We start from the raw sequence: 27,668 nt of genomic DNA, 5'->3' as shown, positions 1-27,668 counted from the left end.
TTAAGCAATAATTTTCTTATATTTTCACGCAATTCAGTGGTTTATACATGAATAATTTTCCTAATAATACCATTTAGCTTTCACATATTTGAAAAATATAACATTTCTCTATCAATAAAAAAAAATTATGGGGATATCATAAACCGTTAAGAAGATATGCCCAAATCTATAAGTCTCTAAAAATTATATTATTTTTGATTTTCCTAAAGCTGTTTTTTAATAAAATGAAAGGTTTCGAGCTTGTTTCGATTTAAAAAAAATTGTTTTCGGAAATTTTCGGAACAGGATGAAAATTTAACATTTTTTGTCGAATTATAAACGAAATATCAAAAAAATTCTTATCTATGTATGGGTTTCGTGGGCGGTGGGCGTGTCCGATTTTATTGAAACTCAGCATGCATTCTTCTTTTGTTTCAAAAAATATATGTACCATATTTCTAGACTTTTACTCGGATAGGAAAAATTTTATGCGAAAAAATCTATTTGGATTGTATGGGCAGTGGGCGTTGGGCTTGGTCGATTTTGATAAAATTTTATTTTTTCTCGGTGCCAAATTTCCGCGCTCTACGACCACTCCTTATAATTTTTGCCAAAAAATGTGCTATGTAAGAAGGGTTAACTTTTTTCGATTTTAGTAAAACTTTCAGACTATATTTAAAATTATCTGGATTTTAATATTATGGACAGGTTTACTTAATATTAATAACAGTAAGTAAAGTGGGCTCATTCGACAAAATATGGCCAACAAATTAGTTTTTCTCAAAATCTAAGAGGTCATACTTTTTTCACATTTATATTCCCTATTGTATTGTAATACCTGCGAATAGGTTAACGGTATCCTACTAACGACAATTACCCACAAATTCCGTTCTTTTAAATTAAATTGCAAAAGTAATCATTTATTGGGAAAATTTTGACAAATACTGAAAAAAAATTCACTTTTTCCCCTTGTAACACCTCAAAACTTCAGCGTCGTTGCGCCGTAAAAATATGCTGAATTCAAATAAATTTTTGACTTTTTTATTTATGTCTATTTTCATTTTCAAAATCTGGTCGCCTTAATATATCTGACCTTTGACCTCGATGCGCGTCCCGCAATCGTTGTCCGATTTGGCTCAAATTTCCAACACATAACTTTTAGATCTAGTGTCACGATATTCCACCCGGCACTCTTTGAAATCTAAAAAAAATCGACTGTCACCCTACTGTATATATAAATATTTGTTTAAAAGTAATTAAAATTTTTCAATGGTCACGACTCAGTAGTTTCGGAGTTATATTACCAAATTGAAGCAAAAAATATATTTTTTATGTGAAAATAGCTAATTTTTGTCATGAGATATCGATCATAAAAAACGATGGATTACTGTCGAATTTATTTACAATTAAGTGAATTCGCGTACAAGCGTGTACTTTGAGTGTAAACAGTTTAAATTCATTTTATTATATTTTCCAATAAATTACTGTGTTAACTTATGTTTTCAAATTGTCAAACTTAATATTTGCCCTATATTTCCGTAGATATTCTTAGACAATATCAATCAATTGTATCAATTGTATAGTTTAAAATTGAATTGATAATTTTAAACTATTAGACAGTTTAAAATTTAAATTTTTTTTTAGGAAATAGTTGCATAATATTGTACTTTCTCAAACCAGTGGGGAGAGGATATTAAGGATTTCTTGAAATGATTCTATTCTTCATAAAGCAGTGTATTTTGGAGCATTCATCATATATGAAAATTAACATCTAAATCTGACTTCAAAAATTTAAATAGAATTATCAAAAAGCCTTACAATAGTGGAATGATTTGTTCTATTTAAAAGTGAGGCAAATAAAAAATCCTTTTTCGCAGTTTTATTATTGGAACTCAAAATATAGTGACATGTTTGTTCCTTTCTCATCCATTGATTGTTTTTTAATGATTTCCTAATACATATCTGTGTTACAATTTGTGTAAATATATCAACGGGCTTTGAACGTGAGATTTTCGATGGATCTTAATATTCTGAACATTTGCTGAAAAGTTGTTTAATTTTATATTAGTAGTTAACTGTTAATGCCCAATCATAACTGTCTCAAACAACTTTTATGTTTTTTTTTTTAAATATATCCAAAATTTTGTTAAGAAGTTGCTCATTTTTAAATTTTCTTTTAATTTTTTATGTGCTTTTAACTACTTTTTGTTAAATTTTGATACATGTGTGTGAACATTTTTAATTTAATTCAAATATATGGAAACTAAGCTCCATTAAGTCAATGAAAATTTAATGAAGATAAGTCGATTGGGTACTCTAATTTTTTCATTAAGTAGCTTAGGCAAATTAACATTGGACCTTAAAAATATTGTAAAATATAGAAATGAAAATTACAATACAAGCAATAAAATTATATTTAGAAAACAAAATAATGAAAATAAAGAAAATATGCAACAAAAATATGCAGTTATGAGATAAATATGCAAAAATATGCTATAAGACTATATAGATATTTTGCTATAAGAGCAAAATATGCAAAAATATGCACTAACAAATCGATGCCAAAACTCTTATAATTGTCTGAAACGGATAAATAACTAACTCATATGTTTATACGATGCACAGCTAAAAAATATGATATTACATATTTTTAGTTGCCCTGGTTATCACAAATTATGTGGAGAAACATCTAACAAAATTCACAATTTTAGAAAAAAAATCTATCCATAGAATTAAAAAATTTTACCATTTCTGTACTTTTGTAAATGTAACCATGATGCATCAAGGCTATATAGACGCCTTTTTTTGCTATTGACCTGTGTAATCATAGCAACATAGTCGGATAAGTAATAATTTTATAATTATATATACATATATACACTTCAAAATCGACAAACGATCAGGATATGAAAAATTAGGTATGCAGTTCTACCACATAGAGCCTATACATACTTACATATGTATATGGTGTGGTTCATATGTTAAAAATGCCGTTGTACGGTTGTATATGGTCGTTCGTATTTTCCTAATTTTGTATACAATACCATGAACGATTTATGTATTGCATTTCATATTTTAATAAGATTATTTTAGTATCAATAAATATTCAAACTTCTCAAACTTACCATCGTCTATGGAATGCATAACTAAGCTTTGACAATCTGAGGATTTGATACACATATCCTCATTATGGTGAACTTCGTTAGGGTCTTCATCAATATCAATATCATCATTATCATATTCTTTTGTTAAATGTTTTTGTTGCTCGAAGGCTTCAACTATATCATGTATATCAGGCTGAATTATTGATAAAGACGCAGCTGCTACATCCGCTACGTCCTCAAATTGATCATTTCTGACTTCATCAATACCATCATTATCAGCTATATCATGTATGGGTTGAATTATTGATAAAGACGCAGCTGCTACATCCGCTACGTCCTCAAATTGATCATTTCTGACTAGTATACCATATTGTGTGTATGTCGTCATCACTAAATTGGAAAAGTTATTATTGTGGTGATCCGTTAAATGATCGTTTGCCTGTTTTGTTACCGCTATGGCACCTCCTTGTGTTTCACATTTAATATCAGGTTGTGAAATGTTTTTGACAAAATTGAAAATTTTTGTAGTTTTATTCAACATTTATTCAACAATAAAACTGTTTTTTTTTTAATTTCTTCACCATATCATGTTTAAAATACTGTAAAATTTTTGATAAATTTCCTGAGATCGTATAAAGCAATTATAAGCATTTTCTGAATTCGGTCTTCTTTGGTTTGTCAATAATTTACGATGCCTAAAAATATTTAAATTAAATGATAGAGTTAATTCGTTAGTACTTAAAAATAAAATCGATAAATTTTAGAATAGGTCCCTGTTAAACGCTCAAAGTATTTTTGGGGTGGTTTCATTTAAATTTCTCATTTTTACCATTCTCAATTTTAAATTTTGTTAATAGTTGTTTGCCATATTCTGACGAATAAGTAAAATTTCTTTACTGTTTAAAGAAACCCTATTATGATTATTATAGCCCAGATAATTTTAAATATACCCCGCAAGTTTTACTAAAATTAAAAACAACAAAACATAAAATGTAACAACTATAAAAATTTTTTTTGGTAAAAAAAACAATAATTTTATAATTTATTTATTACTAGCTTGACTCGGTGCGCTACTCTACCTCTGTCGCAGTAAAATTAAAAATTTTAAAGGATTTTATAAAAAAAAACAGTTAAGAGAGCTATATTTGGCTGTGCCGAATCTTATATACCCTTCACCAAATTATACTTCAAAATAAAAATTTCAAATTTCAAATATTTTATTTTGAAAATTTTTTTTTTCGAATTATTTAAAATTTTTTTAATTTAAAAATATTTTTTTTTTAAATTTGAAAAAAAATTTTAGTTTTTTTTTTTTTGAGAAAAAAAAAATCGGGTTAAAAAATATTTTTTCCGATTTGATTGTAGGTCCAACTTAATATGCTCTTATATACGTCGTTGCAAATGGCTTTGAAATATCTATCATTAGATATCCATATTGTCTATATTAATAGCTTAGTAATTCAGATATAGGTCAAAAATCAAGGTTGTCCTGGTTTTTTCCTCATATCTCAAAAATTTTGTGGACCGATTTTGCTGATTTTAAATCTCGAAAGCATGTCTGACAGAATTATTGAAGATTTGGATCCCGAAGATATCTGGGGTCTTCAGAAAATTGATTTCAACAAACAGACAGACATGGCTTAATCGACTCCGCTATCTATAAGGATCCAAATATATATACTTTATAGGGTCGAAAAATTATATTGTGGAAATTACAAACGGAATGACAAACTTATATATACCCTTCTCACGAAGGTGAGAAGTTTCGTTAGTTGTAAGAGAAATTTCTTTAGTAGTAAATTGTTGTGTGTTAGTTCTTCAAGTTTCTCAAAAAAAAATTAAAATTTCCGAGTTTTACCAGGAATTTTTGAATTTTTTTCTTTACAAATCATCTCTTGAAAATTTCGAATCGAATAAAAAGGATCAGTCAAATCCTTCTCACGTGATGGGATTACATACATTTAATGATCCATGTATGTAATCCCATCACGTTAAAAGTTGGTTCACGTCAAGTGAACCAAATTGGGAATCCCGGGAATGTTTTTTCAACTAGAGAAATAAGTAAAAAAGAAAATTATTTTATAAACTTAAGTCATTTTATTATTTAAAAAAAGAAAAACAATACATTACAATTCAATTCAATTGTATTCACATAAAACCAAAAAAAAGTTTGTTAAAATATTTGGAGATCACTTGTTACTATAAATTAAATATTAGCGGTATTCATGATGTAATAGAGTAAAAGAGCAATTAAGTGTCACAAAATTTTACAAATTGTGAACGTACCTTTGTAATTCGATATCGATTAATATGTTAATGGATGTAATGCACTTTTTAGCTTCTTCTTTTGATTTTTCTGTTATAATTTCTATTATATTTTTTTTTATATAAAATATACATATTTTAAAATAAAATTAAATTCATTTCCAAAACAATTACCTCATATAGTTCAAAAAGAATAAAGAAGTAAACAAGTGGTTCTAATGTGTTTTGTTTTTGGTTTCTGCTAAACTGCTGCTTTTCTACAGATAGTACACTACATTGTGAATACCGCTATTATTTCATAGAAATAATAGATGAAAAAAAGAAGTTAATACTTTAAATTTATTAAACTAACAATTAATTGCTGCCTTTGGAGTTTTTTATGGATAAAAGTTATCTTTCCACTTTTACACACTTATATCAACATTATATGGCTGCTGCTTGATTCTTTGGGGATAAATATTGCTGTTGTTGTTGTTGTTGCTGTTGTTGGAAAATATTGGAATAATTCTCGACATATAATTGCTGCTGTTGTTGGAGTTTTTGTGGTATATGCTAATTGCTGCTGTTTTCCCATAAAGATACAATATGCCTCCTGCTAAAACTTATAAATGTGGTGTGTGCCAGGATACTATTGCTAAAACTCAAACGAGCATTCAATGCAAGGGCTGTAAATTGTGGCTTCATTTAACCTGTGCCGACGTTACTGATAAGCATCTAGCCCTATTTAAGGAGAGACCTAATGCGTTTAGTTTCACATGCTGTGTCTGTGCTAAAAATTGTGATGATGATAAATCAATTCGTGAGGATCTGAAATCTTTAAAAATTAGTTTTGATGACTTTGTTAAGTCCAGTAAAGAGGACTTTTCCGCCTTCAGAGATGATTTCAAAAAAGAAGTATCATCTAGCATCAATGAATTGAAAACTGATATTCGTCAACATCTGCCAAGTTTATTGATTTTGAATTAGAAAATCATATTTTACACCGAAGATTTAATAGAGCTGATGTAGTAATAAGTGGGCTACCATCTGGATTAAATGACTTGCCTTCTGCTTGTGATCTCCTTATGTTCTTACTATGATATTGATATCTCGGAATTTAATTTGAATAATGTCTGTTATATGAATCAGAAAAAACTTATTTTGGTTAAATTTGGTAATGTTGGATTACGTGATCGTCTAATGCAGCAGTATTTCAAAAGTAGATCGCTCCAAGTTTATTTAAACGATCACTACTCTCCTTGTGCTTCGAACCTAAATGTTCTCTGTCGTAAACTATTACATCAAAAAATTATTCTCAAATATAGAATATTGAACAGAGATGAACTTAAGGCAAAACTAACTCAAAATGATGACAAAGAAGTTCTTTATGATGTTAATAAATGTGCTGAGTTACTGAGCAACGCTGCATGAGCTAAGAACTAATTCTTATAATTTTTATAATTGAGTAAGATTTAATGATCTTTTGGATTTATTGTTGTTTTCTTTTTTGAATTTCAATTATTAAGTCTTGCTTACAATGTTATATTTTCATTACTTATATAACATGATCACAACATATATTTTATAAAATTTATTTTTTAAAATTTGTATTTTTTAAAAAATGTTTCATAAAATATTATTATTCTCTTCTTATTATCATTGGTTCCCAACCATAATTATGATATTTGATGTCTTTTAATGGTTTTAATATTGATCCCGTTATTAGCAGTGATTCTTATTTTAAAAGTAACTTACGTATATATTCAAATCAACGTAAAGTGTCGCACAGTAATTGCCGGAGCATAAACCCTTCTCATAATTCTGTTAAATTTAATGAACTAGTATTAAATTATTTTTGGGAGTAACTTTGATCTCATTGGTTTATCTGAGACGTGGTTGAAACCTTGTGTTTCCAATGCGTCAGTTCATATGTCTGGATATGATTTAGTAAGAAATGATCGCTTAATAGGTAGAGGAGGAGTTTGTATCTTTGTATCTGTTGGTTTAAAATATAGAGTGGTATCAAAGGTTTCCCTTATTGGGTGTGAATCGGTTTTTATTGAACTCAATTTTAATGATGTTAAAACTCTGTTTGGCGTCGTTTACTTACCTCATGGGGATATTGCTGAATTTGAGAGCTCACATTATGAAATACTTTTGAGATATTCTAATATCATTATTGTTGGTGATTTCAACAATAACATGTTTGACAATTCTTATTTATTTCGATTGATGTGTATGCGCTACAATCTTTCTGTGTATCATAATAACAAACCAATTTGGATACTTGGTTAACTAGCGATGACGCTATGTTTCAATTTTCTGATCAAGTCCCTCTGAAATGTCCCTCTTTATCTCATCATTCATTGATTTATGCTGTTTTTCGCTTGAATGTGGTACGTATGGTTGAATATTTTGAATATAAGGATTTTAATCGTATTGATTGGGATGGTCTCTTATTTTCGATTTCTGAATTTGATGTTGATTCCTTTTTTTCAACAAATAATGATGAATGGCTTAAATCAAGAGTTATATTACAAGCAACCTCTTTCAAGGACCTAGCTTATAAAGCTTTCCGTTCAAATCGATCACCTCTAACCTGGAATATATATTGCAGATATCGAAACAGAGCTCTCTCTTAATTAATATGACGGATGAGATACGTAAGCATTTGAATGATGGAAAAATAACTTCACTTGTATCCCTCGATTTAACTAAAACTTTTAATTCGATTAATTTTTCTACAATGATCTATAAATTGAGGGAATTCTTTCACTTTTCTTATACTGCTTGTAAGTTGATCTTCTCTTATCTTTCAAATCGGCTTCAATTTGTTGATGTTAATGGAAACTATTCCAATATGCTTCCCCTTTATTCTGGTGTACCTCAAGGATCTGTATTGGGTCCACTTCTTTTCATTTTATACATAAACGACTTACCAACTCATATTGATTCTGGAAGTTCCAGATCTTTTTATATGCGGATGATGTAATGCTTCTTTTTAATGGAAGTAAAAAAGATTTAAACATACTTTCTGTTGACATAAATTCTACTCTTGATCGCTTTTTCTGCTGGACATCTAGAAACTCACTGTCTATTAATTTATCAAAAACGAAGGCTGTTGTTTTTGGAGTTTCTGATAGTGTTGAAGCGAATCTTAATGTACCAAATGGTTTTTCTATCGCTTTTGTTGACAAATTGAAATGTCTGGGAAATGTTTAAATTTTGGATATCATATTGATCATTTATGCTGTAAAATTTCAGGTATTCTATGTAAAATGTATTCTTCTGGTATTTACTTACCGTTTATAATTAGAAGTCGCCTAGCTCATTCCCTTTTGATGTCTGTTGTATTATATGGTCTTGAGGTTATATCAGGAACATATTCTTATTTTTTGTCAAAACTAAATAAAGTTTTTAATATGATTATTAGATTTGTTTTTAACGTACGTTTAAGGGAGCATATCTCACAATATTTCAAACGTTTCCTTGGTTATTCCTTTCAAAATTATTTACAATATCGCAGTTCACTTTTCTTTTACAGAACTATGAAAACTAGGGTGCATATATCACTTTATTCTAGATTTTCATTTACTCATTCTTCCAGAAACCCACAGATTTTAATTCCTAGAATTTATGTTTCATTATATGAGCGATCATTTATAGTGAGAATAGCCCGATCTTGGAACTATTTACCTTTGGAGCTGAGAGTTTTCTCCCACTCTAATAATGCCTTTCGTCTTAAACTGATCAATGCCCTTCTTGAATAGATTTATTTTCCAATGATTGACTCCATACTTAAGTTTGTTTTAATGGTTATATATTTGTTTTTAATTAAATAAAACTTTTATATAATAAATTTGTATATCACTGCTGGGATCGAATTCAATTTCTATGTTTTCAATGTTACATGTATTTTTTGGTTTGGGAACCATCGATTTCATAATATAAAAAGTATGTTGATATATTTGGTATGGATTTTTTTTTTATTATATAATATATAAATATAGTTATGTGTATAATGTATTATTAATTCAGGATTACAGCTTTGTAATATATGTATATTAAAATTGGCCTAAATGGCTTTATATATTACAATGAATAAAATGAAAAAAAAATTAAAAATGTTTATGGTTTTCCTTTTCAATATTGATTGAATATTCTGATTGGTTTTTACAATTTTGCTCCATTTATATTTCGGAAACCTCATGATCGCTTTGAACAGATGAGGGAAGATTGTGGTCAAATAGGCGTTCATACATTTGCTGTCCATAAATTTTTTACATTGTGTTTTATATTATAATTAGAATTGTTAGCTGTTCATAAAGAGTATTCATTATAGCATCACCCATCAGAACAAGCCATTCATTAAAACATTTCCCGGCCGGGAATTCCCGGACCCCAAACCCTAGTATTGACACATAAGAATGTGATAGCAAAGCCGATGGCATAGCTTAGGATTTTAAAATTCTACTTTATAACATGATCATAAAACCGATATGATGTTATGTCATACAGCTATGGGGCACGGTCTCAGTGTCAAATGTAGAAAATATCCAAAGACGCCAAAACAAGTTCTTAAGGATGATCAAAGTTGTCCCCGGGTATATCAAAAACGCGAATATACACAAAGATTTAAACGTGCGATTTGTAAAAATTGAGATCACGAAAAATGTAGAAAAATATAAAAAAATAAACTTGAAATTTACCCAAACCCACTGGCCCGCAATATACTAGATAACCGTTGCCACACTCGATTAAGAAGAGGGACACAGGAGACCTATTTCAAAGACTAGAAGGAAGAATGTCAATATAATCAAAGAAACAATGAATAAACAATTTTTCGTCCGGCACTAGCTGGACTAATTAAATTATAATTATTAGATATAAGAATTAAAAACTTGTTGTTAGTTCATTAAGTAATGAAAACACAATAAATAAAAAAAATAAAATTAAAAAAAAAAATAGCCGAAAGAGAAAACTATCCGGTCGAGTTTTTGAACAGCCTTTCACCATTTGGTATGCCGCCTCATTTACACGGTTAATGTCATTTTTGGAAACATGTATTTTTTCAAAATTTTACCTCTAGCAAAAAATTGGGCAAAAACGGGCAGCTGGAGATTTTTGGATTAGGTAAAGGAATAATCAAAGAACTTATTTTGAAAATATGGCAAATATAGAAAATGATATTTTTTTTTATTTTCTATCAAAGTTGAGATATCTTGAAAAAATGGATAGTTGGTAAATATTTCTTTTTTTATTCTTTTCTTAATAAATAGATCTATCAAAAATAATGACGATCCGTTATATAGTTTTCGATATATTGTATCTGAAAGCGGACCAAAGTACCTATAAATGGTCTGTTTTCAACTTTGAAGGGCTATATCTTCTGAACCAAAAGTCTGATTATAATATGAGTAGCATATTTGAAATCGTTGGACAATTTACTCTATAATAGGTCTATTCAATATTTTTTAGGGGCACTTGAAATTTTTGATTTTTGCAACCTCACTTGTTCTACGGGCGCCACTGTGCGTCGATGCTATTGTAACGCTTCTGAGAGAACTCTGTAATGGCACAAGATTGCAGGTGACCAAACTTTCGAAAAACCTCATATGTGCAAATATCCTAACAGGCACTGCCGAAGAAGTCCCGCCTTTATCCCCAAATTGGCCTGGCTTCTATTAATCCAGACCTCCCATTCCTTTTGCGCAGAACACAATTCCCCATAAGGCTGGTATTTACCATAACAATAAATAAAGCACAAGGTCAGACGTTGGAAAAGGTTGGGATCTATCTGCCTAAATCAGTTTTTAGCCATGGCCAAATGTATGGTGCATTTTCTAGAGCAAGATCCCTACATGATGTTAGTGTGAAAGTGATTCGTAAGGGCAGTTCCACAGTATTCTCAATGAATATTGTCTATAAAAAATTATATTATTATAATATTATTCATAAGTTATAAATCGAAGTAACTAAAGGAAATTTAAGTCAATTTTAGTTATTGCTATTTGTTATGTATGATTTGTCAATTAGGTTTATTTGTTTGTAAATTAAATTGTGTATTTCATTCTATAAATAAATAAATGAATTAATTAATTAAAGAAATAAAATTGTTCTTCCTTAAAAACTATTAAAAAATTCTTTAAATTATTAAAACCTTTTTGGACTTTTCGACTTCATGCAGCTATGCATATGTATGTATATAAAAGTGAATGTGTGTTTGTATAATTGTTTGCGTATTTGTAATTTATAGGAAGCTAAACTGCTAAGAATTAGATTAATACACATCGACTTTGTAATGGCACTCGACATACAGTAAGGAAATTAATGAACAATCTAATTGAAACGACCTTTATAACTGGGAACTAGGGTGACCAGATCTCATATGGGGGGAAAAATATCAGAATCTTGTTCGTCTGGACCCCACAAAACGATTCCCCTTTCCAGATATTGAGATAGCTCGATTTAACGACGTTAACCCGTGCCGCTCGTCGCTAAAAGTTTTGAGGTGCATTTAAAGGTAAAGGTAAACGAAAAATTGCAATTTTTCAGTTTTTGTAAAAATGTTGCCACTAAAAAATTACTTTTGCAATTTAATTTAAAAGAATAGACATGTATACGCATGTCTTTTTTACCCCGGCAGTTGTAACTTTAGTACTACGTAGTCTCCTAATTTAAAAGACGTTGGTGGTTTGTGATAATTATTGAAGTAATTAAAGTTGTACGATTTAGATTTCTCGATGGCTTAGGAAGCCGTCTTCCTAAGGGTATTTACATCTATTGTATTACAGACTTTAGAAGTAAACAGTCCGTCGCGTCAAATCCATTATTCACATCTAGTTCTAAGTATTCTTCAATCGTACAAATTATATGCATCAACTCCTCACATTCCTCGTGTTCTTCAACTATTTTTACCGGCGACACGTTATAACCAGTGGAGACATCTACCTCTGAATCAACTGTGTTAAAAATCATTAAAATAAAATGAATGTGCTTATTTTCATCATCAGAAATCTTAAGTGCTGCAGCATTTAATAAAACCTTCACTACTAACAGCGGATGGAAACATATGTATAAACATTCTGCGGATCACTGTATAAATTAAAAAACATAAGCGCACTGATAATTTGTTTGGTTAGTTTATTATTATTGTTATTTAAATTCATTTCTATTAATATGTTTTTATTGTAACCAAAAATGTTTCCCCTTTGGATCCCGTCCTATTAGGAGCGGTACCACAGATTCTTCATCTGGAAAAATAAAAAAATATGGATTACTTTTCTCTCTCCAGAATAAATTTCACATTCTATAAAACCAAGCATACTTAAGTTATGGTTACCCACTCCACTGTATGACAACGATTTTTCGTGTCTTCAATAAAAAACGATGACGGTATTTCTAATGCAACTAATGGGGCATCAAATAAAGAGTAAATATTCGTTACCGCAGTGCGCTTATATTTATGAAAGAAGGCAACACTTACCGTCTGATATGCTCCTAGAGATTCATCAGATTCTCCTATTATTGCAGCAGTTGCGCTCTTCTTCCTTGGACAGTCCTGATGGTAGTGACCTACTTCAGCACAAATGAAGCAAGAGTTCGGTCCTGATAATGTCCGAACTGCGAACAATTATCACAGCGTACTTCAGCATCAGTTGTTTTGGGAGTATTAACTCCACTAGTAACGTTTGATTTTAACTTGTTGATTACTGTATTGCCAGCAGTTTTCAAAGCCTTAGTTCACATAGTATAACGTCATTCGTTTCACCAACTCATCGATAGTGTCGGCGCCACACAGGAATGCAATGGCTAAATTAGCATCGTCTATAATGTAAACTAATTCTATTTCATTAATGCCGGATTGTGCTGTCAGTGTTTCCATCGAGACTACGCAGTTACGTCTTGCCGGCTTGATTACATGTTACTTTGCTGTGTCCTCGAGTCTGTGCACTTACACGTGGCTACATTATCTTGTGTACATAACATTTCAATATGTCGTAGTGACATGTGCGGCATCCTGTTCGGTTTATGTCGTACATTTTTCTCTGAAGTTTTTACTGCTGCAGCTTTAGGATTTCCATACGTAGTTCCACTTTTTTAGTTCCTATTCAAGAGTTACATTTTGCAGCTTCACTGCATCGGTATTAGGTTCTGCCGTTGTAGGGGCATCAGTGTTTAACACTACAGTTGTATGTTTTTGACATCAATTTGTGTGACGGTGGTTAATAGACCTGCGTCTGTTATATCATCCGCATCGGTATATTCAGTAGATATATCGGCATCTTCATCGGTATAATTCACTTATTTTGGATCTATAAGCTTTTTTCTCAAGGGTCAATTTCTCAGTTGAGGAATTGTCAACTTTTGCGACCGACTCTATAAAATTTTTAGTTGATTTAGAGATGACGACTCGGGAAAATCAATCCCCCCGGCGGTCAATGTTGACATCAGGATCTGCCGAGATGATCACAAATCCATATTTTTAAAAATTTTGGCCAAATAGTTGTGAAAATTTATCTTTCGAAATATACAACGCCAATTTTTGGGTACATTTTGTAATTTAGTAATATGCACCCAACATCTGAATTGTAGTGTTATGCATTAAACACATTGAAGACAGCAGGCTTCACGAACACACGAAAACAAATGCTGCTGGCTTCAGTTACAGTCGTGCGGCAGCTGCTGAATTCTTTTAAAGACGGCAACTTCAAAGTAAACAGCTGATTTATAGTTCAATGGTGTCACTTTAATTTTTTACTTTAATAAAAACTAACCGTACAAAATTCCAAAGTAATTAAGATTTAAACAATTATTTTGAGTAAAAATATATATGTGGTAATAATTTAAGTACATGTTATCAATTTATTTCAATATGGTTATCAGAAACTTTTCTTAATTAAGTAAAAAAAATATATATTTTTAAGCACTAATTTGATTTACACGTTTTATTACATTAGCAACACTATTTCTGTATTGCAGTTGACAAAAATAGAAATTAGAATAATTGGGCAGCAGCAGCAAAATAAGTCGTGTCGCCGTGAAGTTGTGCTGTCGTGAAAAGAATCGTCTTCATATAAACGTTTGTATTTTATTTTTGACAGATCGGAAGCCTGTTGTCTTCAATGTGTTTAATGCATTAGTCTTTTCAAGTGTTATTTCACAGAAATCCGGTAACAATACATAATTAAGTTGGCTGCAGTTCGGAGAGTGTTGTCAGATCGCATAGTATATTAGTACCATCTCTGAGACCGTAAAATATAAATATGTATATCCAATGTTAATTGCTTTAAGGTTCTTTGGTGCAATTATTTTGACAATAAAAATATTGTCGGTCCTTATACAATTCTAAGTCGATTTAGCTTTGCCCTTCCTTGCGATTTAGACACAATAAGGCTTAGAGGTAAGGACCTAGGAGATTGAAATTATCTCCATATATTCTCTGTTGATCACAAATATTTGGCATTGAAAATGGACAAAATCGGTACAACCAAAAAAAATATAAAAAAAACCGTAATAGTCCGTTCGTCTATCTGTAAATACACTGTACCATAAAGAGACCAAAAAAAAAATAGAAATTTCGAATTTTGATCATCCCCCTTGAATTGCTCTATATATTGTAGAAACACGTTCTGTAAAATATTATGATGATAGGATAACGATAACTGGTGGCGCAACGTACAGTAGCGTCAATTGCCAAAAAATGTGGTAATAAACCTGAATCTTGTAAACTACTGGTCAAAATATTTTTCTAAAAACATCTTATTTCTAATAAATTACGTAAAAAGTTTTTTGGAAATATCGTCTAGTTCGTTCACAGTTCGTCTAGTCTTGAAAAATAATCAATTTTGACAGAAATGGAGCTTAATTGTTTTAATATTTAAAGATACCTTTTCATACATTTTTTCATAATTCATTAAAAGCTTAATACTCTTTTACAATTTCAAAAATTATTACATCCTAAGTATGTCAAAACATGGTGAAATCGATTCAAAAGCGACTAAGCAACTAAATATTGGTCGCACACTTTGGAATACCTATTTTACTCTGTCCGATTATGTGTTTGGAACAAGAAATTGAGTTATTTTGGTTTTTAATTATGCAAATTTTAGTTTTTGTTATTTTTTAGAGTCACTGTAACACACAGGCAAATCATCAAAGTCGAAAAATCCAAAAAGGTTTTAATGATTGTAAAGAATTTTTTAATGGTTTTTAAGGAAGAACAATTTTATTTCTTTAATTAATTAATTCATTTATTTATTTATAGAATGAAATACACAATTTAATTTACAAACAAATAAACCTAATTGACAAATCATACATAACAAATAGCAATAACTAAAATTGACTTAAATTTCCTTTAGTTACTTCGATTTATAACTTATGAATAATATTCATATGTTAACAAAAAATAGTCAAACAATTTTTTATAGACAATATTCATTAAGAATACTGTGGAACTGCCCTTACGAATCACTCCATGAATCACTTTCACACTAACATCATGTAGGGATCTTGCTCTAGAAAATGCACCAAACATTTGGCCATGGCTAAAAACTGATCTAGGCAGATAGATCCCAACCTTTTCCAACGTCTGATCTTGTGCTTTATTTATTGTTATGGAAAATGCCAGCCTTATGGGGAATTATGTTCTGCGCAAAACGAATGGGAGGTCTGGATTAATAGGAGCCAGGCCAATCCTGGGGATAAATGCGGGACTTCTTCGGCAGTGCCTGTCATATGAGGTTTTTCGAAAGTTGGTCACCACAATCGTGTACCATTACAGAGTCCTCTCCTTGTATTTAAATTCCGTAGGCATACCAGATGGTGAAAGCCTGTTCAAAAACTCGACCGGATAGTTTTCTTTTTCGGGTGTGCTATCACATTCTACTCAATATCAATACTCAAGTATGTTGAAGGCTCGACCTCTAAAAGGTTTAACACCTCATCGTTGATTTGACAAACGTCATCATTTCTAGGCAAAGAATGGCAGATTTGGAATACTTTTCTACAGTAGAATTTTGATTTGGTGAACTGGCAGAAAGCGACGGGAAATTGAATGCAGCCGGTCGAAATATCAATCGGGATTTAGCGTTGCTCATGTCCAGCAATTGTTTGGAAAACACTTCTCCAGATTGATCGTTCTGCAGCTCGACATGCATGTTTACAGTCAATTTGAGTTTATTGACGTGTTTCCACAAAACGGACGACTTAAAACATGCATTAAGTTCTTCGGCTTGCGTTGACCGTAGACTCACTGGCAATGTTTGCCGAAAATCACCTGTCAACAGAATCATCGCACCACCAAGCCGGTTTTGATTGTTTAGTAAATCTTGCAACTTTTTGTCTAATGTCTCCAAAAATTTTGTATGCGCCATTCATCATTCATTTATGTACATTCATCCTAAACGATCAGTTTGCTTTGCTGAAAACTTTGGCTATCGCATTGTTCTTGGAAATGTTGGATTTTCATTGATTTGCATATTCAATGGCAACTTGAGTGCTGAATGAGCAGTTAGACCGCATTCCAACAACGTAGCTGCAATTCCTGATGAAGCAAGTGCTGAGAGCATTTCAGCATTATTGTTTTTTTCTATGCTTTTGCTGTGCTCTTTCACTTACAAACAACTGCTTGTGGTTTTTTTAATATTCAGAAATTAAATGTGTGTTTGCACCATTCTCTTTGAAATGTACATACATACACACATACGTACATTATTTATGAACATTAAGAAAAACATGAAGGATTTGTTTGTAAGTGAAAGAGCGCAGCAAAAGCATAGGAAAAAACAAAAATGCTGAAATGCTCACAGCATGTTTGACTATAACTTGGACGCAATTGCTGAAAAACTGTGCTTTTGCTAATTTCAAGCAATAATGCCAAAATCAACGCAATCAAAAAAGTTTTTCCAGTTCCACCTTGAGCGTCCAAAAAAAAACTCCTTCTAGGTCAATATTTCACAGCAGTGGAAAGTTTGTTCCATCACACATGGCTTCTTTGTATTTGTTCCACATATCAGTCGGTTTGGGTGGGAAGCATGTGGATATAATTATCGATAACAAGTTCGTATTTAATGATTTCATTTGACGAAAACACAGCATATCCAAGGGTGTATTCCCCATGAATGTCATTCACTAACAATCGCAGGCATTGACACGCTTCTCTATACGTGTCACAATTCAATGCATTTATAGTTCACAAATCTTGGAATGATGATGGGCCACGAACGTTGACTAATAGCAAACGCAAACGAAACACTTATCGTTTCTTGGATGTACAGTGTAAATGCGAACTAATGCGTCGGTGGAAAATAAATGGGAAACCTGAAATTGGATTTCCTTGTTTCCGCCGTCGAAATTTCTTTGACATTGATGATAGAAGCGTTCGGGCAAATTCATCATTCCGGCACATTTAAAAAAATCTGGTCAATATTGTAGATAGCGGTTGTAGATACTCGTTGTAATACATTACTCAGTAAAATACACTCTTGAGCAGTTTCCAGATGTACGACTAAATGAACAACAGTTGGATAACTTTCATGAAAGCAATTTCGTTACTGCTAACATAGCGGCCAATTTGAAATTGCAGATGCATTCGATAAGTGGGCGTGGAAAATTTTTCTTTCTGTAAAAAACTTTTGAGGACTAAAAAAATATTAAAACATTAAAAAAAAATTGTCAAATCGGTGCTCTTCGATTTTAGATATATTATGTTTCAAATCGGTGCAGCCATTTTCCGATTTTATATAAATCAAAAAAAGTGGGCGTGGTCAATTTTTCTTTCAGCAGAAACATAAATTGGACTACTACAAACATTCAAATTTTAGATAAATCGAAAGAAGTGGGCGTAAAAGTGGGTGTGGTCAATTTTTCTAACCGTAAAAACCTAAGTTGGACTATGACGAACATTTTAGAAAATGTTTCCGAATCGGTCCAGCCGTTCTCAACTGATGCAATTGCCAACTAACGACATTTGATTTTTATTTATATAGAAAGATAGATAAGGTAGATAGGCATTTCTATGCAAAATATCTATCTTCGAAAAGTTCACTTTTAACGTTGAATCCATTTCTGGATAATGAAGGTGTTATGAGACTCAGGTCGCTTGGCTAAATCACCTTCATTATCGAATATTGGGTACCTCGTTTGAGAACACTTGTGCGAGCGGTTATTAACCGCTGCAAACGCTGTATCCAAATATTTCCCGATTTTCTCCATTTGTCTTTTATTAACAACAGATCTATATATCAAATAAAGAATGAATGGTTTAAAAATCATGACTAAGTCCAAAGTTACATGCATTTGAATTTAAAAAAATTAAAAAAGGCGATTTTTCGCTATTTTTTTGAGAAAAAAAGTACTTTTATTCTTTTTAAGTTACCTAAAAAATTTCTAAAAGGATGTATAATGAATTTCTACTTTTTGAAAAGCTAACTTTACTTCAAATATTTTAAAATAAAAAAAAATTTATAATTTTTGATACCGAGGGACCAGGTCCATTTTTTCTGTAAAATTCAACTTTAGGGCAAAAATTCTCAAATATCAAAATATAGTAACACATTTTAGATGGCCCAATATGTTCTTAATTATTTAGTAAAGGGTTCCGATAACCCCGACCCTGGTATGGATATTATAGCCAAAAAACGAAAATATCCCATTTTTTGAATTTTTCAATACTTTTTTGGGAATTGCGGGATTCCTGATTATAAATTTCAAAAGTTTTTTTTTTATTTTTCCATTTTCAATCGAAAAATCTATATAAGTGTAAAATTTCGAGTTGTTAAATTTTCCTTAATTAATTTGACACGTAAAAAACATAAGGTAGACATATTATATATCATCGGATAGAGGATTTTATCGTCTTTTCAATAATGTATATAGCTTTTGACAATTAAAAAATCCATGGAATACTTTTTTAAAAAATATGACAAAAAATGCTTTTTATTGAAATAAAATTTTATTTCTGAATATTGAAAGTGGAAAAATAAAAACAAATTTTGAAATTTGTAATCAGGAATCCCGCAATTCCCAAAAAAGCATTGAAAAATTCCAAAAATGGGATATTTTCGTTTTTTGGCTATAATATCCATACCAGGGGCGGGGTTATCGGAACCATTTACAAAATAATTAAGAACATATTGGGCCATCTAAAATGGGTTACTATATTTTGATATCGACTATGCGATTTGAGAATTTTTGCGCTAAAGTTGAATTTTACAAAAAAAAAATAGGCGTTTTTTGAATGGACCTGGTCCCCTCGGTATCAAAAATTATAAATTTTTTTTTATTTAAAATATTTGATGTAAAGTTAGCTTTTCAAAAAGTAGAAATTCATTATACATCCTTTTGGAAATTTTTTAGATAACTTAAAAAGAATAAAAGTACTTTTTTCTCAAAAAAATAGCGAAAAATCGCCTTTTTTAATTTTTTTAAATTCAAATGCATGTAACTTTGGACTTAGTCATGATTTTTAAACCATTCATTCTTTATTTGAGATATAGATCTGTTGTTAATAAAAGAAAAATGGAGAAAATCGGGAAATATTTGGAACCGCGGTCATCAAAAAACTGGAGTATGGTGGGTAAAAATGTTGAAAATTTAATTTTCAAATGCGAATATCTCCTAAGCTATAAGAGATAATTGTTATGTAGTGCTCGATGAGAATATTCTATATATGTAATTTTTTTGAAATCGGAACACAAACGAATAAAAAGGATCATTTTTGAAATTCACCATACCCGAGGTGTCCTACTTTGGGGACCTCTGGCCCAGCTCCTGGTGGGTTCATGAGGTCCAGATTCAAAACTTCCCGACAGCACTTCCCCTTTGCGCATGTGAAATTTCATTCCAATCAGACTAAGGGTTTAGAAGTTACAGATTTATTTCCCTCTTTTTTTTCTCATACCACTGTGCGTCTGTATTTTTGTTTGTTTTTCAACAAAGGCCATTCATTTGGAAGTAAGTTCAGATTTATCAACGCATAAATACTTAGCCGCTTTTAATCGATTTATATCGAGGCGAGGTTGTCCAACTACCATGTTTTCCGATAACTGTATAAACTTTGTTGGAGCCTCTCGTGAGCTAGAAAGGCCGCTTTGTCCCATTAGAAGTTACAGATTTATTTCCCTCTTTTTTTTCTCATACCACCGTGCGTCTGTGTATTTTGTTTGTTTTTCAACAAAGGCCATTCATTTGGAAGTAAGTACAGATTTATCAACGCATAAATTCTTAGCCGCTTTTAATCGATTTATATCGAGGCGAGGTTGTCCAACTACCATGTTTTCCGATAACTGTATAAAATTTATTGGAGCGTCTCGTGAGCTAGAAAGGCCGCTTTGTCCCATGAGCGACAATCCTAATGAGCCAGTAGCTCTTACTCCGGTCCATTTTTTGATTGGCTCGCCCACCTTAACTCCCCCGGATCCTTATATCTACGTATCCCCTCAATCGATATCGAAAAGTCAAAGCGCTAAATGATATGGTAAAGCGACCAATTACTAAGCCGGTCGTTCTGGCTAGTTAAACATTTAAATTTGAATTTAGCTAAGTTTCATTGTTTCCTAGAATCATGGTCTCTTTAAATAATTTCTTTGAGGACGCTTTGCTTGAAGATTTTGAGGAAGCAATGGATGTAGATCATGCAGCCGTTAAAGCTGAGCTTAATGTCAAAGTGACTATTGAGGTCCCGAAAACAACAACCACGGCTGACGTCTCTACTGCTGACGACATGGAAAAGACCCCAACTTCTGTTGTGGTACCGGCTCCTGTAGCCCCTATATCTAAGGATATAAATACCTCAAAGTCTGGTGGAGGATCGGCTCCTGAAGATACTATAATATCTAATAACTCTGTTTCTACAGTGGTAGCGGCTCCTGAAGTCCAAACACCATCAAATCCTGATGTAATGTCAGGTGGCGTTGAAGCCTAGGGTTCGAATTGCATAATTTGTAATCGTAAGCATTTATTGTCATCCTGTCGCGCTTTTTAATGGCAACCAAAATGTTACGCGAACTAAAAATCGTCGTCCTACCGTCCCTAGCTCTACCTCTACATCGTTGTCAATACGGCACATTGTGTCTTTTTCACCAACTGCAAAGGTTTTTTTGCAATTGTCCAACAGGAATATTCCTGTACGGGCAGCCTTGGTTTTGTGCTGTAACATGAGCTACATTTGCTCCAGTTTAGTTGCAAATCTAAAGCTGCCCGTTTCTACAGTCGACAAAGACAGGATGTGTCGTATTCGGATCAGCTCCATTCAAGATTCGTCGCAGATAATTGATTTGACCGTAAAAGTACGACAAATGAACGGCATAAATACGCCAATAGAATCGGTTTCGGATACGGTCAAGATGCATTTTGAGGGTCTGCAATTGTCAGATCCTAGTTTTAACGTTTCTGGAAAGGTCGCCCTTGTAATAGGCCCCGAAGTAGCTCTTCAAATTATGAAAGGCATCAAAACCATATTCACTTTGGGTGCAGTATGTAGTCTGAGTAAAACTATATCCCATAGATCTTGTTCTATGGGAACTTTTTACCAGCTGCTGGTCTGGTCTTATGACCAATTTGTATTTGAAAAAATAGAAATAAAATTGAATAAATAACAACATTAATTTAATTTATAATTTATTTTATTAGTATTATCTTTAAGTTTAATATAACTGTTGCAACATACTTTGTTGTTGCAAGGTTGTCGGCAATGTTTAATTTAGATTTTTTTTATACGTGTATTTTTACTTGAATTCATATTACTTGTTAGGATCTAATATAGTCCATAAAAACCGTTAACGGTATCATTTTGCAACATTGTTGATTGCCCTTTTAGTGTGACACACTAAAAATTTGTAAACAAGGTAATATAAATAAATTAAATTTATTTGAAATATAAAAGACAACAACTTCTACTTGTTTTATTTTCTTTACACGCACAAACAGCAATAGTATCGTCTATTATTGCAAACTAGCTGAACCCGGTCCGCGTTTCTGGCCTTTAGAAAACATCTGTTTTATATTGCATCTCGTTCTCGATTGTAATATACAGTGTCGGTAAAAGTCGGTAATCCAACCTTCAATGTTAATACATGTGGTGGCGTTTCGGCTGGTTCCAATGAATTCAAAAATTCAGTAGGACAATTGACGACTTGTTCTTCGTTCATTACTGTGTCAATCGATTTGTAATTTATTGTTTCGCCAGACACTTTCAATTGTATTTGGTCATCGAACTTGTTAACATCATAATTTTTTGATTAAAAGTAGATTTCATATGGAAATTTCTTATTCATGCACCTAATATGCAAGAGTAAACAAAATTGTTTATCACAGACCGAAAATCAAAAATCTGAAGATTCCGTGAAAATTGTATCAAAATCGGTCCAGCCATTTTTGAGTCCATACGGAACATCACACACATCCATTTTTATGAAATATATGGCATTAGCGGTATAATGTAAAAATTGGATTTTTACACGCCCAATTTTTTATAAGTATGGCAACATTAGCTGTGAAGCAGCTTTAAAAAACGCTGCTAGAAATAGAACATCGAGTTATAATAATAATAATGCTCGATTTATCTAGATGTCTCTATACGAGGTAAAAAAATAAAAATTTTCCTGAAAATATATAAACAATTCTCACACATATCCAAAAAGGAATGTATTTATTTTTTATTTCCTTAACCCTTAAAAATGTTGTCTTTTTTTTATGCATATTTTCTTTTTTGAACAAAAAATAGCATCAGTTCTAATCAAATTGTCACTTAATAATTTCGCTGAATAAGTGTTTGAATTTATTTCTTCGATATTTTGTGCTGAATTCCATTCTAGCTACTGCTAAATAAATTATTGTTTTCACAATTTTTTTACTTACATTAAACTATTTATTTAATTGAAAAAAGCATGAATAATTATTACTAAATACTTACAGTAGATGAACATGATGGTTGTAGTTCATTATTAAAGGATTTTGTAAAGCAAGTTGTTATTTTTCTTTCATTTACGATATTCAACAGTGCTAAATTTTTTCGGAAAAGCACTCATATTAAAAAAAAGAATCAATTGATGTAAATTTCAAAAACACAAAAAATATTGAGTCAGCTGATTACTTTTATTTCGCTTGTCTGTCAATGCTTGTTTTTATATTTCAATATCTACATATTCTATGCTTATTAACAAAATATTTATTTTTTACATAAACCAATTAAACCACCACTATTCAATTATCCACTCTATTTTATGTTTTAATACACATTATTTATTTGTTTGACATTTTTTAGAAATGCCACCACCAGAGTAGCAAGCCGTAACGGTGTGACCGGCAGCCGGTTAAATTTTCACGAGCCGCGCCGCCTCTAAGTCGACCTAATAATAAAAAAAGTAAATTCAACAATTGAATTACTTAATATGCATTATTTACTATAAATTTCGTATTCGTTTAAAGTAAAACTTAGCCTAATTAATTTAAATTAACCTTCTACTATTTACTTAACAATTTTGGAACTCCTTTAAATTATGCCGCCCTAGGCCATGGGCCCAAGTGTAAATAATAAAAAGGTCAAAACATACATATTTTGGACAGATTTGCCAAAAGTGTATTATTTTCTAGTATATGTACATCCAATTTTGTTAGTATACATTAGAGCGCATTAAAAATAACACCTTTTTGAAAATTTTTAATTTTTTTACATATTTATTTATTTAGATTTGAAAGCTCATAAAACAAGTTTATTTTAAGGTGTCGTAATGATATTTTAAATTTAGATTATGTATGTTTTTAATGAGTTATAGAAATATAATTTTAAACAGATCCAATTGAACAAAATTGTATAGAAAATTTCAGATTAATTCCAATAAATACAAATGTTTATTATAATTTGTAAAAAAAGAGATGTGACATTTTTTTAACGATTAACATAGAATTTTTAGAAAATCAACATTTGCGACCATTGCATGATGTAGGTTGCATGACTACATCGATTTAAATATTTGTTATTAGTCATTTTTGAAACTTGTTCTCACTAAATATGTCAAAATATTATAAATAATACCTCCCGGTATTAACGGCGGTTTATTCCCGGATAATGGAGCATAAAGGGCAGGTTAGGGTGTTGGGTGTGCACGGGCTTCTGGGATTGAGACTCTCTTGGTGAATCTAATACCACTCTAAAGTATGTGTGTGAAGATAAATTCGTATTTAACTAGTAGAGACACAAACCACATTTTGTAACAGAGCTTATTTTGCAGTTAACAGTGCACTGTTATGCATTTAATAGAGTTAGTATTTAAGAGGTAGTATATTTAGAGGGCTAATACAGGAGAATGGAACCAAGTCCATGACCAAAACTATTTTGTTTATATACTCCATGAGATCTATAATAATGAAATAACTAAAATATTTATAGAATTTACAGATGTCTGTAAAGATCATTGGTAAAAATGGTAATTCCAAGGAGTCCCTAATGAAGCACTAGTAGTGGAATAGCTGAACTAATTTTGGGATTTGAGAAAATTGACTTTCAAAAACATATGATTTTGATCATATATCATATTCTTAGAGTGTCCAAAAAACCGGCAAATTTAAAAAAGTGTGTTTTTGAAAAAAAACGGTTTCGATTATAGTCTTTTAAAAATCCGGTTAAGCGGTTTTGGTTTTTATCTTCAAAAAAACCGGTTAACCGGTCTATAGTAAATTTTTATTTAATGGAAATTTAGAATTTTGAATTCTTTATGCAATTATTTTAAAAGGTGTGAAGTTAAATTCTTAAGTTAAATACGTCCCACATATATGTTAACTACTTTACATAGCACTGTTAAATAAATAAATTTGAAAAACTTATTTTTTTTTTGCAAAAACAAAATAAAATTAATTATTTTTATTCACCAATTAAAGAAAATACTTTAAATTTAAACTTTTAGTTAAAAAATAAAAAAGACATCTTCATATTAAGATTAAAATTACAGTATGAAAATGTAGTATTCAAGTTCATTAGCGGGCCACTTAGGACAGACCTGAATGAGGTTTCGACATACTAAGCTAATTCACAAGGTGTCCTAATTTCAGAAGTACTAAAATAATAACAAGAAAAAATACGACTGTTGTGAACAACCCCTCATAACTAAGTGTGCTATTTCAAATCTAAATCAGCTGATATAAAAGACAGATACAAAATAAAACAATAACAAAAATTTTCTTTAACAATGCCAAGTGAGAAATCTAAAATAATATCCGGTTTGTGCGAAAAATACATTTTCGAGGTGGTAATGGCTGACTCAAGTAAATAAAGATTATCTTAAATTTGTTTGCATATTATTCTGCAACCACTTTTACACTTTTACGAAAACAAATTTTGTTCAAAAAATAATTGTAAACAAAAACAGCTGATTATCAGAGACCTGTGTCGAAAACTTTTATCGGTGGCGGCGGCTTGTGAAAAATGGTATGGCGGCTTTGCATAATTTTTCCAGACTATAACTTTTTGACTGCGATTCTCAGTGTCGGCTCCCGAATATTATCAGCGACTCGGCGGCTCGGCGTATGCGGCTATTAGGGTTCGGCGCAGGTCTCTACTGGTTGGTTACGACAGCACAATAAACATAGCTAACAGAGTAGTAATAGTTTAGGACATTTTTTGCTTGAATGGCAACAATAACATTTTTAAACCATTGTGAAATATTAGAACATTAACACAATATGACATGATAAGAGACCTTGTGAATTGACCAACTGGGTGAAAGCTGGGAGGGAGTAGATATCAAAACTGTATAGGGTATATCCAGTTGTTTCTCAGGGAAGGCGCTACTAGGGGCGGAATTTGTTCGATTACTTTGTTAACATTAATGTTCAAAGCGTTATAGGGGCCATTTAGGACAGACCTGAATGGGGTTTTGAGATACCGGGTGAAAGCTGGGAGAGAGTAGATGTCAAAATTATATAGAGCATATCCAGTTGTTTCTCAGGAAGGGCGCTACGAGGGGTGCAATTTGTTCCAAAATTGTTGTAACATTTATGTTCAAAGTGTTATAGGGGCCAATTTGGACAGACCTGAATGGGGTTTCAACATGGCGGGTGAAAGCCGGGAGGGAGTAGATGTCAAAACTATATAGGGTATACCCAGTTGTTTCTCAGGGAGGGCGCTACGAGGGACTGAATTTGCTCAATTACTTTGTTAACATTAATGTTCAAAGCGTTATAGGCGCCATTTAGGACAGATCTGAACATGGTGGGTAAAAGCTGGAAGGGAGTAGATATCAAAACTATATAGGGTATACCCAGTTGTTTCTCAGGGACGGCGCTACGAGGAGTGGATTTTGTTGAATTACTTTGTTAACATTAATGTTCAAAGTGTTATAGGGGCCATTTAGGACCGACCTGAATGGGGTTTTGACATGGTGGGTAAAAGCTGGAAGGGAGTAGATATCAAAACTATATAGGGTATACCCAGTTGTTTCTCAGGGACGGCGATACGGGGGGTGGATTTTGTTGAATTACTTTTTTAACATTAATGTTCAAACTGTTATAGGGGCCATTTAGGACCGACCTGAATGGGGTTTTGACATACTGGGTGAAAACTGGGAGCTCTTAAATCACAATAAGGACCTCTTTTAACTCACAATTAAAAGATATATTTATAAAAATTTTATTTTATAAACTTCATCATTATATGTATGTATCCACTGTAACTTATTTTGTTAATTAACCGTTAGCTTTGGATATTTTTTCTTACTTGTATTCTTATAACTAGTATGTTGTTGTTGTAAACAAGAATGCAGTACCCAGCAGTTTTAGGAGACTGTCGCGGATTAGTGATTTATTAGTATTTTAACACGTAAATGTTCTAAGTATGGGGTCAAGTACAATTGTTAGCAGGGATGGCAAATGAACGATTGTTTTATTTAAAAATTACTTTTTTTATAATTATTATTTGAGTTTTATTTTTACTATAACAGTTTTATAAAATAACAGTTTTTTGTGATTTTTTATTTTGCTCGGAAAATAACAGTAATTTTTGAGTTTTATGTTTTGATATGGATTAACAAAGAACGACTCTGGAGATAATTTCCTTATTATACCCTTCACCTTCGTGAGAAGGGTATATATAAGTTTGTCATTCCGTTTGTAATTTCCACAATATAATTTTCCGACCCTATAAGGTTTATACATATATATATTCTGGATCCTTATAGATAGCGGAGTCGATTAAGCCATGTACAGTGGGGGCCAGGAATTTAAGACAAAAATTGTTTGCTAAATTCCATGTAATTGTCAATTATTTTTTCAAATATTTCCACAAATATGTATGCATGAGGACCAGTGTTGCCAATTTAGCCCTTTTTGGTCTAAATTTAGCCC

General features: G+C 31.5%; 1 protein-coding gene across 1 annotated transcript in view; it reads right to left on the bottom strand.

The window, feature by feature from the left end:
- LOC135962823 (transcription factor Sp2-like) overlaps positions 1-27,668 on the bottom strand; it is a 63,164-nt gene that overhangs the window by 26,128 nt on the left and 9,368 nt on the right. The window contains exons 2-3 of the mRNA XM_065514720.1: positions 3,350-3,778; positions 3,105-3,199 (exon numbers count right to left, since the gene is read on the bottom strand). Of these exons, the coding sequence (XP_065370792.1) occupies positions 3,105-3,199; positions 3,350-3,624 (370 nt within the window). The 5' untranslated portion in view covers positions 3,625-3,778. The remainder of the gene's footprint in view (positions 1-3,104; positions 3,200-3,349; positions 3,779-27,668) is intronic.

The sequence above is a fragment of the Calliphora vicina genome, chromosome X (assembly GCF_958450345.1).
Source record: "Calliphora vicina chromosome X, idCalVici1.1, whole genome shotgun sequence".
Taxonomy (NCBI): domain Eukaryota; kingdom Metazoa; phylum Arthropoda; class Insecta; order Diptera; family Calliphoridae; genus Calliphora; species Calliphora vicina.
This window is presented reverse-complemented; position numbering and strand designations above follow the sequence as displayed.